This window comes from Henckelia pumila, chromosome 3 (genome assembly GCF_033568475.1).
Source record: "Henckelia pumila isolate YLH828 chromosome 3, ASM3356847v2, whole genome shotgun sequence".
Lineage (NCBI taxonomy): Eukaryota > Viridiplantae > Streptophyta > Magnoliopsida > Lamiales > Gesneriaceae > Henckelia > Henckelia pumila.
In genome coordinates this window covers 196954491-196972601 of record NC_133122.1, presented here as the reverse complement: position 1 = coordinate 196972601, position 18111 = coordinate 196954491, and the positions used below count along the sequence as shown (strand labels likewise).

The 18111-nt window shown below is 32.2% G+C and overlaps 2 protein-coding genes and 1 non-coding gene across 5 annotated transcripts; 1 reads left to right on the top strand and 2 right to left on the bottom strand.

Annotated features, from left to right (window-relative positions):
* Positions 1 to 539: 539 nt before the first annotated feature.
* Positions 540 to 4044, bottom strand: LOC140887597 (serine/threonine/tyrosine-protein kinase HT1). 3 transcript variants are annotated; one of them, XM_073294943.1, is made up of 4 exons: positions 3724 to 4044; positions 2288 to 3192; positions 1700 to 2155; positions 540 to 1624 (listed from the first exon to the last, which is right to left on the bottom strand). In XM_073294943.1, exons 2-4 carry the CDS (start codon positions 3035 to 3037, stop codon positions 1352 to 1354), a joined length of 1479 nt encoding a protein of 492 aa, XP_073151044.1. In that variant the 5' UTR covers positions 3038 to 3192; positions 3724 to 4044; the 3' UTR covers positions 540 to 1351. The 3 variants fall into 3 exon arrangements, with proteins under 3 accessions (XP_073151044.1, XP_073151046.1, XP_073151045.1); XM_073294945.1 differs by lacking the exon at positions 3724 to 4044 and adding an exon at positions 3592 to 3690; XM_073294944.1 differs by lacking the exon at positions 3724 to 4044 and adding an exon at positions 3588 to 3612.
* Positions 4045 to 9602: 5558 nt separating this feature from the next.
* Positions 9603 to 11305, top strand: LOC140891629 (uncharacterized). Its single transcript, XM_073300217.1, has 3 exons — positions 9603 to 9918; positions 10009 to 10234; positions 10683 to 11305. Exons 1-3 carry the CDS (start codon positions 9649 to 9651, stop codon positions 11117 to 11119), a joined length of 933 nt encoding a protein of 310 aa, XP_073156318.1. The 5' UTR covers positions 9603 to 9648; the 3' UTR covers positions 11120 to 11305.
* A 2507-nt stretch (positions 11306 to 13812) lies between these two features.
* On the bottom strand, positions 13813 to 13885 carry TRNAF-GAA (transfer RNA phenylalanine (anticodon GAA)). The gene has a single exon. It is a non-coding gene; the product is annotated as a tRNA-Phe (tRNA).
* Between the last annotated feature and the right edge of the window lie 4226 nt (positions 13886 to 18111).

The following is an 18111-nucleotide window of genomic DNA, read 5'->3' as shown; positions in this document are numbered from 1 at the left end:
GGGAATATTTTTTTTTATTTTACTTATGTTATTTCTTAATATTTATTTAATATCTATTTATAAATTTAATAATATAATTATGATATAAATAATATTATATTACTAATAAATGTAATTATAATAATATTTAAATTATTAATGTAATTATTATATATTATAAAATTATATTAGGGAAATTAATAAACACATATTATTAAATCAAAATTGATAAATGATTATACGTTAAAAATAAAATAAAGAATTAGACATCTAATTATAATTAAATTGTGTGTTTGAATATTTAATTATTCAAATTAAATAAATACATAGACATTATTATCTACCCAAATTAAAATATTTATCGGTTAATTATTATTTTACAACAACTAAAAACAAATTAAAAAAAAAAAAAAAAAAAGGGAAAAGTTCTGCACCAAAACCCCTGCGGCCAAATTTGGTGCAAAACAAGGAGTGCGCTATTTTGGTTTTTCTTCTATATAGCGCAACCATTGGAGAAGAAAACTTTGCACCAGCCTGAAATCTTCTGTTCTGACTTCTGAATGTGGTTTCATTGCAGATCCAAGCAACCCGAATCTTCTACTCACAAAACGCATTCTTGAAAACTCCAAAAAGAATAATATGGCCATGGTTTAATGCAACAATGAAATTAAGCCCAAAATTTCATTAAAACACTACTTTCATGCACTTACACCAGCTTTAGAGATTCAATTATATCCAAAACTCTGGTAAATTATGTCGTGCGAACCAAAGGTGAGATACCGAGTCTAGCGTTCAACGCCCTCGTGCAAGAGAAACAAAAACACAGATACACCTTGTACCAAAATAATGAATCCTACACTACCACATCTCCAACTTAGTAATGCATCAAAACCAGCTACAATCAGGATAGTACATACCAGAAGTGTGAGGGAAAATTCTTCCTAACATTCAGGGCGATAGCCTTAGTTGCGTGTCACATAACGAGCAGACTTGTAAAATAACACCTTATATTTCAAAAGATGAGACAAGTAGACAACAGTAATGAACTCAAATTATAAGATAACTTCTTGTACTTAAAAGCTATGATGCAAGATAACAATTTGTCGTGTAAACTTGTGTTCACCCAGGTACGAGCCCACAATAGGGAATTGGAAGTATGACTAGAGTACATCAAATAAGACAAACTGTTATATGCTACAGAAAAAAAGACATCTCAATTGAATGTGGTGTACTCTGTATTTTACAAGACCATTAACAGTGTGCATGACATGAGACCCAATCATTGACGTTCCTTCAAAAAAAGAAAGCTTGGCACAACTTTTAATTACATTGGGTCAGGCAAAACCAAAAAAAGTCCGTATTGGGCTAAAAATCAAGAAAAGTTCGGTTTAGGCATTGACTTAGTGGTTTGATGAGTAGGAGCAAGTTTTTGAATCCAATGAAGCAATCCCTTCTTGTGGTCATGACACGCTGGGTTCTGTACCAGATTGAGGGTCCCGTCGCGAGCCAACGAAAACTCAAACTCCTCTAACACCTTCACTATCTGCCAAAATTCGGGCCTCTTGTCTGGATGCAGCGACCAGCATTGTTCAATCAACGCTTTCATGGCCAGGGGACAGTCGAAAGGTATAGAGGGCCTCAAATTCTGAAATGGTACGTATATTGTTATGCATATGAATTTGAAAAAATCACGAAACATATCAAAGAGAAACGGTTGTACCTTGTTCACCACAGCAAAAGCCGCTTGTATAGGTGTCATATCTTCGTAGGGGATGGTTCCCGCCACAAGTTCCCATAAAATGAGCCCGAAGCTGTACACGTCGACTTTCTTTCCATAATGTTTTCTTTTAATCATTTCGGGAGCCATCCATCGATAAGTTCCTGGATCATCTGCCAAAAGATCACAGTGTGCATCATCGCATGCAATACCAAAATCAGCAACTTTCAGGTGGAAATTTTCACTGATCAGAACATTTTCGGGTTTGAGATCCCTGTGAATAACACCCTGTGAGTGAATAAATTCCATTCCTCGTGCAATGTCCAAAGCCATCGAGATTAACTTTTGCAAAGGAAGAGATTTATGCTCAAGCTTGTGCAAGTATGCCCTCAACGAACCCTCCATCAAATACTCAGTGACAATACAAAAGACTAGAGGTTTTCGGCATGCCCCTACGAGCTACATTTTCAATAAATAGCGTTATTAAGAAATCAGGATACCTCGTATTTGAAAATAGCAAAATAACAAGATCAAAACTCAATCAATAGTATAACCGAAATCCCAACAAAGACCTGTTGAGCAAAAACTCACCTTTATGACATTTTGATGATGGAGATGAGACAAGAGAGTAACCTCTCTAACAAATTGCTTCTCCAACCGACGACCTAAATCTCCATTTTCGTCATCATCTGGTACCCTAATAATTTTAACTGCAACAGGTTCTTCCATGTAAAGCCCATGGTAAAGCTGACTATGTGCCCCATGTGCAAATCTTAGCCCTAAAAATAATTTCGAAAGATCAATCATCCGCTCATCGGCAGTATCTACAGAGGTGACCCTTCCCCCACCATGATCAAAATACTTTGTCCAACCCGACTCCTTGCGACTTTTAGCCTTATCGTGAAACTTCATTGACGTAAAGTGCCTAAGGGGGCTATGGTTTCTTGACAACCTCGAAGGAGGAGACTTGGTTTCAAGGGAATCCTTACGGAACAACTTGCCAACTATTCCTTTCTCGTGTTCTTTCCTTTGTGGATGTGGGGTTGAGAATCTCCTCTGAACCGTCCTAGCTTCCTTAAAGGTGTCAGAAAGCTTTGTTTCGGGGTGGGGAGATATAGCCCTTTGTGTATTTGCAGTAGGGTGTCGCTGGATTTGGACGACATTTGGTCCCGGTATCGGATTATTTACTCTAACTGGTTCCGGTCTAGATTTGAAACTTGATATTCTATTTGGCGGTTGAATGATGAATGGAACAGACCCCAATCTCGAAGCATCCAAACGGTGACAGACAGTGTGAGAAAATTTTGCTCTCCTAATCCAAGAAGTTGCCTCTTCATCCATTTAATCTGATCTCACCTTTGCTTTCTGCTCTAGAACAAAAGTTATACTACAAAATTTTCATTCTGCTCATAAGTCACAATCACGAATCCAAAATTTTTCAACCCATCAAACTGTGGGAAGATCAAATTCCACCACCATCAAATAGTCTAAGAACCCTGCAACCAATCACGAGCACATAAAACCATAAAATAAATGAGTTAATCCATATATGGATGTACAAACAAAATAAAAAGACCCTTCAAAGACCACACTTCACATATAAACAAAGTTTCAAATCACAGTATAACTGCAGACAGGTAAAACTAATTATTGAATCCATCAATATTACACGCAGGCCAGGAAAAATTAAAAATCAGAACAAATACAACCCCTTTAAGCTGCAAAATCAAATCACACCTCCCACTAAAGCATTGAAATCCCACTACACGGTTCCAACAGATGAATCAATAAGATATCCAACAAAATAGCCATAAAATGAACACAAAAAATAAAAAAATAATAATAATAAAGCCCAACTCTGTTTTCCATTTTCTTTAAATTAAAGGAAAACCCACCATTTAACAACCCATTGACCACCAAACACCACCAGTAATTGATTCAAATAAAAAACATATCAGTCCCCTCCCATTCAATAACCCAAAACAACGAGACTTCTTTAAACAGGAAAAGTTAGGATTTTGACTCACCGGAGAGCAAATCCCTCTCGCCATTTTTCCTTTTATTCTAGCTACCATGTTCTTTGCCCAAAACCCATCTCAAAACGCACCATTATTTCATCAAGAACCCAAAAAAAAAAACAAATTGAAAACAAATATACGTAGTTAACACGGCGATGCGGTGGTGATTCCTCGGCGGGCCCGGTGAAGGTGGAGGCTGACGCTGAGGCGTGGTCCAATAATCGTAAAGTCAAGAAGGGAGAAAAACGGAAAGAGAGAGACTAAAAAAAGTAGGGTAGGGGAATATTAATAGTACACGATGAAGAATACAAAAGGGTCAATCTCAAAAGGAATGGCAAGTAGGTAAAGGGACATAAATGAAGATGGAAAACTCAGATATTTTTGTGGATTTGCTTTTTTCCTGAGAAAAAAAAAGACATTATATTGTGTTATTTTGTATATATAAACGTAAAGATTGTACCTTTCGCACGGATACGAGTGATTGGAGTTCGTTTGGGAAGTGTCTTATGCTGTTGTTGCTAGTTCTTGTTGGATATACTATTTTCAAAATATTTAAACACTTAATACATTAAATTTTTTTTTTTACACTTAATACATTAATGTTATATATATCTATCATATTACTATGTATGTATTATTAGTAATAATATCTTTCATTTTCAAAATTTGATGCGAAATTGAAATCTGAAAAATAATTCCTGAAAAATAAATTTTCTATTATTATTAAAAAAAAAGAGTTGAGAATTATAGGTATTTTCAAAATAAAAGCTAAAATAATTATTAACGCATCATAACAATGGTTAATTACTTCAATACCAAAAGGTTAGAAATGTCAAAATGGATTAAACATAGTATAACGGTCCGCCACATCATATAAAATAAGTGGATTAGATTGTCAATTCTTGATCACTCAAAATGGTGGGGTCGACTCACCTCAGTTTAGTATGACACAAAATAGATAGGCTGGTCTCATATAATGATAAGTTGAGACGGATTATGGGTAAACCCGACCTATTAATAAGTTCTGACTACATACTGCTGGAAAAAAAAAAAAAAGAAGAAATTCCAATGCCTCATAGAAATCGAGGAATATATATTTAGGATATTCTTTCAACAATTCTTCATGGGAAATAGGAATGGCAACGGTCGGGTTTTGGCAAACCCGAGACCCGCCTCGCCTCCCCTTAGACTCGTCCTGTCTCCCCTTGGACCCGCCCCATCCCGTGTACCCGACGGTTCCAATCCGGGTTAGACCCGTTGGACCGCCAAATTTTATATAATTTAAATTTTATTAAATACAAAATTTTAATAAATTAAAAAATTAACAAAACATCATTAAATTTATTTTCAAATTTATATTAACAATATTTAGGACAAAAAATATTATCACAAATTAAAATGTATCATTTTTTTATTTAATTAATAACAAAAAAAATTATAATAATATATTTTCATATTAAAAATATCATAATATATTAAAATCATTTCAATTCAAAAATATTATAAAATCAAATTATGGATAACGTATTGATTATTTAAAATAAAAAATATAATTATATATTATTAATATATATACATATATATTTTATATTTTATATATTAATATATATATATATTTGGCGAGGCGGGTCCGGCCAAACCCCGGACTCGCATGTGAATCCGTTTGCTCGGGTCTAGACCCGCCTTGTCGGGCCGGGTTCAATGCAAGGCCGGTTTCAAACCCGACTCATTATCATCCCTATTGAAAAACCATATAAATGTGTCATGATAAGTTGTGTGACAGCAGTTGAGTTTATTTTTATACAAAATTTGAACCAAATCGATTGTAAACCGATTCAAACCATAATCGGTTGAAAACTGATCCAAAACATGTGATATGGTTTGATTTTATGGTTTGATTCAACTCCTGAACACCCAATGTGAAAGGAATAAATGATGTAGAAAGAAGATGCAATTTATAAAAAAAAAATTGTGAAGAAGAAAAGCCCAAGAGCATTACTTGCACCAAGAAATTCTGACCAATTAAGTGCAAGTGATGTTATTATTATTATTGTTATATTGAAAAACACAATTTTTTAGATTATATTTACTTATTTAGAAAAAATTTTGTTTTCTTTTTATATATTGAAAGGTTGTTTTTTCCTAATTCTTCTCATATCCAAATATCATTAGATCATGTAAGTCCTTCGTACTTTAATTAAAGTTGACATCATGAGTGAATGGATGATTCAAGAACTAAAATTTGTCATTATATCATTGAAGAATAAATACTCCAAATGTAGGATAGAAAAATTATTTTTTACAATTAGAATGCTTCCATTCCAGTTGCAATTTCTTTAATTTTAGGTGTTTTTCAGATGATAATTAATAAAACAATTCAAGTGTGGTAATTTCTTATATTTGTTATTCATTTACATTACACAGTGAAACCCAACACTCTTAATTCTTGGAAAATTTTTATTGAATAAATCCAGTTCAGGATCCCCATTTAATTTGCTGCTGTGTTCGAAATTCGAATGAAAAAGATCCAATACGTTTTTAGGTCATGGGCTTAGAAAGCGGAATACAAGTATACAACCCCGCCATTGTGGATTTGTATATAACAAACAGTAGTGGCCCAAAAACACGGGGATCCAAAATATGCATCTTAATATAAATTCATTGTAGTTTCAAAAAATATATATATAAATTCATTGTAAATAATACGAATATGTATGATTTGGATTATTTTGAAGTAGAATTTATATTTTATGAAAATTATAGATAAAAATGAATTAATTTTAAACTTAATCAATCCGCTGTTGATTATGTCATGATTGTGTTGTCTGCCCTAATCATTCTGACAATCTTACCCACTCCATTTTCACATAAACCCAAATCGGTGTTACTTAATTAATACCATCACATAAAAGTAAGTAAACTATTTGTTATCACCTTAAGCTTGCTCTAAATTATCCTCTATCCGCGCTAGGTTATTTTAATGAAAGTCGATAATATGTGTTAATTATTCAAGATCATAATTTTTATTTTTTTTTTGACGGCGATTATTCAAGATCATAATTACCCATATCATAAGAGGAAAAATAATGCAGGATTTCGTCGGATAATTTTTTTTCCTGAAACTATATAGTAGCTTAAATTGTAACGCGAAAATAATAATTAACTTGAATGAGTAATAATGTTAGACCATGGGTGTGGATGAATGTCACCCATAATTTATTATTTTATTATTATTATTATTATTATTATTATTATTATTATTATTATTATTATTATTATTATTATTATTATTATTATTATATTTTGAACCATGTCACCCATACAATTTCAAATACAATAGTCCAATTATAGAGGGTGGGCCATAAGAGTGAATGGGATGATGTATGAGGATAAGGCGGCCATAACAGCATAATGATCACGTGTATTAATAATACACCCAAATATATTGTATAACCTTATTTCTTACATTAAAAAAATATTGGGAATTGTAAACACATCATAATACAGTAATACACCCAAGATTTTGCATTAAAAAAAGGTTTTCTGGATAAGATGTGGAGATAATATATTCAATGATATATGAATTACAGGTTGGATCCCACTAAGGTCTAAGTTTAATTTGTTTAGTATTATTTCGGCGTCTGGCTAATATTTTCTTAAATAATTTAATAAGATTTTTTTTTTTTTTTAAAAAAAGATCAATGTTATATTATATGTCATCGATTTGTATCGCTTATCAATGCTCGATTAATTAATTAGTGGGCTATAAAATTAAGATCGGGCCTAGTTTAATGTCGAAGTTGATAAGCGCAACATTAAGTCCATGAAGCTTTTTAATGTTTCAGACATCGTACTCATATGTAAAATTGTAAATTACTTTTTTTTTTAATAAAAAATTGTATATACGTTGATCAAATTAATTAGGATTTATAGGTTTTCAAAATAACCACGAAAGCTAAGGTCGGAAATGAAAGTTTTGTTTCCACTTCCTAACACTTATAACACTATTTAGTATTTCAGATATAAAAACCTAAAAAAAATTATTATAAAATCATTTCATAGGTTAATTTTGTTGGATAAATCATAAAAAATATTTATTTTTTTATATTAAATATATTATTTTCGTTAAAGAGATTATCGAGTCGATTCATCTCACGGATATATAGATCAGTTATATCGTCTAATCAGTAATCAAACATATTATAAATATGTTCTTAGGTTGAAGCTACATCGTGATTTGGTATCTAAATCACCATATATCAAAGATCTAAGAGTCTGATAATTAATTTTACTTATGTGTCTCGTTAAAGTATATACTTAATATGATAATATGTGAGGAGTTAGTAGTCAGTATTATATGTATATATATCTCAACGGGTATATTTTGGTATTAATACTCGTAGTGTGATTACACATTACATACATTAAATTATGGAAATTATGCATTGTTAGTCTGTTATTACTTGGAATTATCATTAGCACCTACAAACAACTTAATCATTTCATAGCAAGTAAATAAAGCTGTAGTACAGTGCTCACGTTTTAAATATGGCTTAGAGTTTATCCACTCACTTTTTTAATGCCATTTCGTACAAGGGGGCCTTGACTTAAACAAATTACATAAATATATTAGTTTATAATATACCTGATTTTTCACAACCTGATTGCGTAATTAGTATTAAATAATCAAACAAGTGGGCTTATCTTACATAATGATAATAATTAAGTCATCTTCACATTCATTAATTTTAATCACGCATTTTTGGTGCAATACCGATGAGTAGATAATTATTAATTGATTTTCTCAAACGTGAAAACCTCTACAAATTATCAGACTATCGTTCCATGTATATAATTTAAAATGAAAATCTAAATATAGAATTTAATTTACCAAAAAATGAAATTTTATATATATTTTTTTGAAATTTTATTTTGTTAATAGAATTTGTATCGTCTAAATTCTCGTGGTTGTTATTGAAGAATTTATAAAAGAATTGTGAATCTACCTAGAAACCAGTAGGGGTCTTCTTCACGATCTTCATTCCTATCTCGATTGACTCATCTGTGAATGATTGCCTGGATACAAAGACCATAATGCCCCCGCATAGTTTGCTCCCAATTGAATTATTGAAGGGCAAATCCGCAAATCCCCGAAAACAACAAATACCAGACCAGTGTCTTGGCGCCGCGTACAGCCATGAAAACAAGCTGGCCCCACCTCATCCCAGCAAGCCTTCCTACTTATTCGGCAGATCCATCGTGAGCTAAAATTGTCATATTTTCAAATTAAAATTTTTATGTCATATATTTGTCAATTAAGTTTTGATTATAATATATATATATATGTTGCTATGGAATTCTTTTTACTTGAAGTTGCTCAGATTCGAATAGTCGTTATCACGAGCAAAAACTGATAAATTTGAATGAAGCAATAAAAATCATATAATTCCGAAATATTGAGATATATATCTAATTTGAAACAAAAATATTTAGATTCAAATCTATCATCAACTTGAAATAGACCTAGTCATGGAATATAGCTAAGATGATGCCTGGCAGATAAGAGGAGCATTTAAAAAACAAATAAATTTATTTTATATAAACAAAAAATAAATATAATTTTAATTTTAGGCTTTTGGATATTCGTCCGAGCATATCCAAAGGTTTCCCCAATTGTGGTCCCAGGGTGACTTGGATCTCGGCTGTCTGGTTCACCAATTTAGACCATTCGATCGCATTACTCCAATAATCGTTCGCCACGTTGCAGTCGACTCGCTCACGATTTGCACCCGATAATAACGTCTGTTTGTCCACGTAATATCATTGGACCCCACACAGCCACTCCCGTCCCCATATTTAAACCCACTTGCTCTCTCCCATCGAGAGGCCAAAATTCGTCAAATCCCCCAAATATCCGATACCATAGCCGGAGTGATGACAAAAATCCCGATGAACCGCCGGATTCTGACGTGTCACGCCGGTGAAATGAGTCTCCCCGGCGACCAGATCGCCATTAATTTCTCCGACACGGTTTTCGAGTTCTTGTGCGAAGAATACGAGGGATTGTCACCGGCGGCGAGTGGCGTCGAAGATGAAGAACAAGAAGAAGAAAACGACGATGAGCAAGAAAACCAAAACGATGATCGAAATGGGAATGTTGAAGATGGTGATAACTTCTGGGAAACTCAACATCAAATGCTGCAAGTAAGTCCTTGTATTTTGTTTTGTTAATTAATGGTGAGTGATGATCGAATTATGAAGGTGTGCTTATAGTTCTTGATTAAATTTTTCAAGGACACGATTTGGAGAACAAGTTCTTTAGAATCAAGGATCAGAAATGTCACCAAAGAAGCATTGAAAGAAGCACAGCAGTCGGGGAATGTTTGCGTCTGCGGCAGAGCATTTGAATTTGGTTGCCGGAGATGCCTCATGGTGGAGGTCCGCCGCCGCCTCCAAGGCGCTGGTTTCAACTCTGCAATTTGCAAGTCTAAGTGGAGAAGCACACCTGATTTCCCCTCAGGTTTTAAGAACATTACTTCATAGTTTCATTACATAAAGATTTCATTTGCTGATCTTTTTCTTGATTAATTGTGTTTAATTTGATGATTAGACCTGCAATTTTGGCAGCAAAATGGCGAAATCTTCTTTGTTTTTTCATTAAACTTATCCCGATTCGCAATAATACAAAAGACTTTTCGTGAATATCTACAGCCACATTCACTTGACAAAATTTTCACGTGTAGCATTGATATTTCTAATGGGCACACTTAAAATAATGCAATTTAGGTCCTTTTCGCACCTTCCTTCTACTTTCTTGAACAGAGGAAAACTAAACTAAAACAATCGATCGAGTCAAATCAGTATCTTCACAATCACGTCCGCTAGAAAACAAAACATTGAACAGTTCAAAAAGTAGTGTTCATGTGTTTCTTGATAAAAAATAACCAAAATTCCAATACTTTTTGCAGGGGAACACACATTCTTGGACGTGGTGGATGCGTCGAATCCGAAAAAAGAAGTGAGAGTGATAATCGAGCTAAACTTTCGAGGCGAGTTCGAGATGGCCCGAGCAAACGACGAATACAACAAGCTTATCAAAAGCCTCCCCGAAATATACGTGGGGAAAATAGAAAGGCTGCTGGGGTTGCTGAAGATTCTGTGCGCCGGCGCCAAGAAGTGCATGAAGGAGAGAAAAATGCACTTGGGCCCGTGGAGAAAGCACCGTTACATGCAAGCCAAGTGGCTAAGAACTTGCGAAAGATCGACGTCGCCTGCTTCGCCTTTATCGGCATGGGATTCGAACCATGTAGCCCGGGACAGGGTACCATCCATGCTCGGCACTGCTGCAGACATGATGGGAAAATTTCCGTATTTGCTTAGACCCGCCGCGGTTCAAGTGGTGTGAATTTCGGAAGTTTTGAAGTTTTTTGTGTCGTATTTCCACTCACGATCTTCTGTTACATTTGATCTTTGTAACTTCGTCCTTTGAAGAGTAAGAAATCGTAGATTCGTGTGTAATATGTATACATATATATAGTCTCCGCAAGTTTTGGTTTAGAGTTGAGGAAAGATCGTGGCAGATCCTTTGGTTTCCCACTCTGTTTTAAGATCTTTTTCAAGTTTTGTAATGCCAGTAATCGGGGAAACAATTACAATATCGTAACAAAATGATTGGCCACTAATTAGGCTCAAAGTTTTTTTTTTTTTTTTTTTTAAGTACAAGTACTAATCAATTACAACAATGTAATGAAACTGATCGCACAACCGACAAGACTTAAGCATTGACACGAGACTTACTTATCTCGGACAAAAAAACTATTTAAATCTACTGAAATAATTTAAGAAAACTACCTGCAATCATCGACCCTGAGACCAATTTCTCATGACCTCACCCTTAACGCAAAGTATCGTTTTTTACGTTGTCGATAGGCACAAAAGAAAATTTTGATTAATGAACTTCAAGACCTAAATGTTTTCTTCATCTTGTATTAATGAAATTACTTAATTTATTAATTTTAAGGGTGTAACTTCTCCATCTCACAATTTAATCTTATTTCATATCTTTTTAAATTAAAATAATTATATTTCGGGGTGAATGAAATCGAAAGAAGATTTTATGATTTGGATTCAACATGGATCAGTTATATTCGAGTTCAATTGGAAGGTCGAATATTTTAATATTTGGGGAAAATTAGCATTTTAGTCATGCATGTTGGCTTCATTTTGGTTTTGGTCCTGTATATTGGCTTGTTTTGGAAAAGATCCTGTAACTTTGTTTTTATTTTGGATTTAGTCTTACACGTTGATTGTTTTGGTTTTGGTCCTATAAGTTGACTTAATTTTTGATTTTGGTCCTATACAAAGTTATGTTTTGAAAAAAAGTACAGGAATTTGGATTTTTTTTGAATTTGGTCATATTAGTTGACTTGTTTTTTTATTTTGGTCATGGAAAAGATACGATTTTGACCAAATTAAACTCCGTTAAGTTAGAATAAGTGCCTATGTTTTTTATTTTAAAATAATAAATTAAATTTAGAATTTAAAAGTTGACTTTCTAAATTCACCGCTTAAGCTTTTATAATAAATATTTTTTTATGATTTTATTATTAAATAAATTAGGTTTAAAATTTAGATGTTGACATTCTAATTATTTTTTAAAATAATAATTATGTTCTAAAAGGTACAATAACTTGGTTTTTTTTTATTTTTCCTCCGTCACCGAAACTGGAGGGAGCAGCAAAATTTTGCTTATTTGCAGTGTTCTAAAAAACACGCTTAAGCGGCGATTAAACGTGATAAAAGTTAAACATACCTAAAAAGCTCTGCTTTCGAGAAAAGAGGAACAAAAAAAGTCAACCATAGTTGAGAACGATAAAAAAAATAGGGAAAATAAGTTTTTTGGTCCAGTAAATTTATCACTTTTGGGTTTTAGTCCATTAACTTTTCCGATGTGTGTTTTGGTACTAACTTTGCATTTTCAGTGTTTTTTGGTCCAACTGCATACGTGTCAGCTTCTGATTGGTCCACATCATCATTTTGGACCAATCAGAAATTGACATGTGTGCCGTTGGACCAAAAAACACTGAAAATGCAAAGTTAGTGTACTAAAACACACATCGAAAAAGTTAATGGACCAAAACCAAAATATGGACAAATTATTGGACCAAAAAACTTATTTTCCCAAAAAAATATATTAGAGTGTTACTTTTTAAAAAAACAAAAGTATGTTTTAAATATATTTTTAGTTTTTTAGCTAATTTTGTTAATTTAGGTTAGAACTTATTTATATGATCATTAATAGGTGCTAAGTGGGTGAACACTTAGTGCCAAATAAATAAAAAAATCGAAGTTACAGTTGAGAACGATATAAATGAATGTTTGTTTGTTACTTTTTAAAAGAACAAAAGTATGTTACATTTAATACATTAAATTAACATATTTTATATTTTATTAAATTATTTATATTAAAAAAAATTTAAGCGTAAAAAAATATTTTTTTTAGTTAGTTGTAATTATCTCAAACCAATAAGCAGACAAAACATGAAAAAATAAAAAATATTTATTACAAAAATAATTAAAGATCAACTTTTAAATTCCAAAACATGATAACATACAGGACGAAAACCAAAACAAACCAACTTACAGGACCAAAACCAAAATAAGCCAACATATAGGACTAAATCTAAAAAAAAAATCAAGTTACATAATCTTTTCCAAAATAAGCGAACATACAGAATCAAAACAAAAAAAAAAGCCAACAGACAAGACAAAAATGCTAATTTTCCCTAATATTTGAAATATATTCTTCGGCCCAGTAGTTATATCTTCTACAGATTATGTTCTCGTGAAACGGTAATTATGTGCCACATGACTAATATTAATTATCCGGAAAATAAAATAAAACCAACAAAATATGGGTCAAGCGATCGAGTGGGATACTGGACTATGGGCCTGAAGGTTTGTATACAATCCGGAAAATAAAACAAACAAAATGGCAAAAATGGACAACCAAATTTGGGCCAATCGATCAAGTGGGTTACTTACTTACTTGACTCTGGGCCCGAAAGCGTGTGTATAAATAATAAAAAATTAAAATAATGCGGTGAGCGTGGATCGAACACGCGACCTTCAGATCTTCAGTCTGACGCTCTCCCAACTGAGCTATCCCCGCGTTGTTGCTTTGGGGAATACATTTAAAAATTATACTTTTACAATCCTCCCATGAACACCTTATCCTTATGTAGCATTACTGGAATGGAATATACTAGCAATTCACCACACGTATTATTTTCGAAAAGAGTAAGTAATACCTAAAACATAATTATGTCATGAAATTATAAGATTAAGAAGAATTGAGTAGAGAAGTGACACCAATATTAATTTGAGGTTTGGTCAACCTAATGTATGATGATTATTTGATTCGTGGGGAGTTGGGTTTGCTCGCACATTTCACATTTCACATTTCATTATTTAATTAGTATTAGTTTTACTTATTTCATTTTTTTTCTTTTGAGGGCGTATATATAATTATATATTACTTATTTCTATGGTGAATATATACTAATAATAAAATTAATTTTCACATGTAATTAAATTATCTTTATCTATTATATATGTATAAATTATTGGATAATTATATTTATATATATGTACATGTGTGAAAAGTTAATCCAATCTTAATTTCTCTCATAAATACGATGTAGATATTCCAATTTTGAACAAATAAGAGTTAATTTAAATACACTACCAAGTGAAATTTTGAAAATCACATGCATGAAAAAATATTTATAAATTAACTCATCAAGTTTTCAATTAATTTTTAGCGCACCCATCCTAGGCTCATGCTTTTAAATATTGAGCACACACACCCTTTTTGTTTTCAAAGATACGTGTACTCAAGAGTTGAAACACGGATGAAAGTCTTTTAACAATATCAAGATTTCACGTGAATATTGTATTTAATTAACCCAATAGATATAATTGCATGAGCGCTAAGCCTCCTCCTCCATGCACCATCCAGATCTAGATGGATCGTTTCATCCTGCAGTACTCGATCGTAATTAACAATCCACGAAATTACTCGACCATGACCGGAAGTCAAAATTTTAAGTAGTCGCCGGAACCGGATATCCAGGGGCCGGCAGTGAAAATACGAGCAACATTTGATATTAATTTTGTGTACGTGGTTCATGAATTATTGTTTATGTTGTTTGCCTTTTTCAAGATCACTATATATAACAGTTGATATAGTCATGTGTTTCCACATGTATTGTTTTCTTTTTCTCATCATTATTTTTTAAAACCACTTGCATGTACGTATATGATGGTTCTAAACTTCTAATATTCATCCACATGCATGGTCTTAAAATATAATCTTTAAATACTGGATTGAGCTAGATATAAACAAAATTTATAGTCTAATTAGAAATCATGTATTCAATTAGCTTTTACGCTAGCTCTCACCTTTTATTGGCTCTGCAGCGACGAAACCATGACATGGAATGGATTGAGCATATGCTATAAAGTATAATATTTCATATATATTAATCGTTCGAATTTAAGATGAACATATAACATATTGTATATATAAAAACATTTATAAGGTGAGTGTTACTCCAAGTCTCCAAGTATTACATATATAGACTAACCTCATTATATGCGCCTAGCTAGCCTCAATATGTGTAGTACCGAAATTGTGCGTCATGTGATCTTGAAAAATAGCATAATTCCCCTTATTTAATTTAGTTCGCTATACATACTTTTGCAAAGGTTCCCCACAAAATTCCTAACTAGCTACTTGATGTTAATAGACAGTGTTTCAATTGTTAGTCAATTTTCACACAATTTTAATATTCGAATTATGTTGCTGTATTATTGAAGACATACGTTTTAATATGTTTCCACATGAAAAATTTTTACACATATACTTCCCCCTTTTGTTGGATGTCACTCGATGCAAGAAAAAATTGCATTTTTAGTCTTGTAAGTTGGTTTGATTTTGGTTTTAGTCCTATAACTTTTCAAAGTTTGATTTTAGTCCAATAACTTGGATTTTGGTCATTTTTTCATCGAAAATCACTAAATCAATTGAATATTAATTGTTTGGTTTCAATGTTCTCCTATAAGATTCGTGTGACTAGAATTAAATTTATATTACATATATTAAAATATACCTAATCAAAAATAAACAAAACGACATGAAGTTTTTTCTCCTGATTTGTAAATATTGGGTGTCGTTTTTTTCCCCTTTATTTTTACGTAATAGATTTAATTTGTGTAACATATCGTTAATTCTTGTCAAATGAGTCATAGAAGAGTATCGATGTCAAATAATTAGTATTCGATTGATTTAGTGATTTTCGATGAGAAAAAGACCAAAACCCAAACAAAAATTTAAGTTACTGGACTAAAATAAAAAAATTTAAAAAATTATAAAACTAAAGCCAAAATCAAACCAACTTACTGGACTAAAATTACAATTTTTTCCTCGATGGAATGTCGTGTCACTAGACTAAATGCAATGAAAGGCTTTTAATTTGTATGGTGCTTCAAAGACTAGCTGTGACGGAAACAACTCGAATGATTGTTTTTGGTGGACTTTTTAATTTGTCAAAATTCCACTAACTTTGGCACATATGTAATTAATCACTGGCAATATTGCAATTTAATAGTCCCACTCCCAACCCTTGTATGTATCTCAATTCCTTCGACCCACGAAGAACATGTATAATTTTAAATGTTTGATGATTCGTGACTTATAAAAAAAATTTCTCATTGGTTTATAAAAAAGATATTATACCTATTTAAAGTATGCTGAGTGTTATTCTTATGCATACGTATGTGAAGAAAAATTGCTAGATGATGGACATACACATAATTTAATTCGTTCGAGAGGGAAATAAGTTCATTTATACAATTTTCAGTTACCCGATCCAATCGATGTGTGATAATTAACATAAGTGATCATCTACAAATATTTATATAAGGTGTTTCGATAGAGAGATTTGATCTGGAAAAAAAAAATTTGATTTGGGTAAATTTTTTAAATAACACTCAATTAAAACACATTTGAAATCCATCATAATTACTATTGAAATTACATAACTCGATGTAAAGTTGATTTGAAATCTATTTTAATTTTTTTTATCCAGATAAGACAAATAAATTGAAATCACTATATTTAAAATTCATCATATCAAGTCCATCAATCTAAGCATTTTCGATTTTTCTGTCTTGTAAAAGTAAATTAGTAGTTAAATTGGTTGCTAATAAGTCGAGATGAAACATTTAAAAGAAAATTTAAATTGAGCAGAGAGCATGACAGAGCTAGAAGCAACTCAATTTTTTTAATAATCTACAAACATGAAATAAAACTAATAAAGCACCATTGGTGAGATCAAACATGCCTATCCAAAACCTTTACATATATATTTTTAATTAATTAATAGCACCCTTCAATCATGTAATTCTTTTTTAGCAAATCACTCATGTAATGATTGGGTCTAGAATTTGACGCGTAAAATTGGGATTATTCTATGTTATATTTGAAGTACTTTTCCCTCATGATGTGGTCAAATATCAACCATTGGATCATCAAGACATATGTCAATTTCCATAAAAATATATAAGTCTCACATGATCTAATGATATTAAAATAGGGGGAGAAACACTACCGATTTGGCATAGACTAACCCGTAAAATTGTTCATGGTATTAATGGGTTATAGGTTATAGGTCTAGTATTGATGATAAGGGTACAATCGAGTGAGTTGAGTTCAACTTGATTTCATTTCACCTTCTTTGAATTCTATCGAATAATCAATTTCTAGCTTGAGTTCAACTTGTATATTGAACATGAAATACTATTATTTAATATTTATATTATATTACACATATATTTTTTTAGAAATTAAATTACCATTAAAAGTTAAAACAACACCGAGCTGTGAAATCTTTGTTTACAACATCAAAAAGCCATGAAGGTAGAGAATTATTAATAGTATTTATGTGTTGCACATCTACCGTGAATACATACCAACCTATAAAATGTACAATTTGATATATTTCATCACATCCAATAGGTTGGTATAAATCGATGGTTCCTTCAACCCTACCCATGAGGTAATACCCCATGGGTGGTGTGGAAGTACATGATTGGTCCAATCATGTGGGACCCACATAAAATTGGGGGACCCACATAATTAGACCAATCACAATACTCCACACCACTCATGAGGTATTATCCCATGGGTAGGTTTAGGGGTGGTCCCGTACCGAAAATCGGATACCGTATACCGTACCGAAAAAATCGGTATGGAATTTTTTCATACCGATATCGTACCGTGTACCGAATTTTCAGTATACCGAACTTTCGGTATGACGAAAATCTATACTGTGT

Excerpts from the sequence above, each read along its gene's own strand:
- LOC140887597 (XM_073294943.1), bottom strand. The coding sequence starts at position 3,037 with ATGGATGAAGAGGCAACTTCTTGGATTAGGAGAGCAAAATTTTCTCAC. Across the intron at positions 2,156-2,287 it reads ATCATCAAAATGTCATAAAG|CTCGTAGGGGCATGCCGAAA; the intron begins GTGAGTTTTTGC and ends TTGAAAATGTAG. Across the intron at positions 1,625-1,699 it reads CTTTTGCTGTGGTGAACAAG|AATTTGAGGCCCTCTATACC; the intron begins GTACAACCGTTT and ends GTACCATTTCAG.
- LOC140891629 (XM_073300217.1), top strand. The coding sequence starts at position 9,649 with ATGACAAAAATCCCGATGAACCGCCGGATTCTGACGTGTCACGCCGGT. Across the intron at positions 9,919-10,008 it reads CTCAACATCAAATGCTGCAA|GACACGATTTGGAGAACAAG; the intron begins GTAAGTCCTTGT and ends AAATTTTTCAAG. Across the intron at positions 10,235-10,682 it reads CACACCTGATTTCCCCTCAG|GGGAACACACATTCTTGGAC; the intron begins GTTTTAAGAACA and ends TACTTTTTGCAG.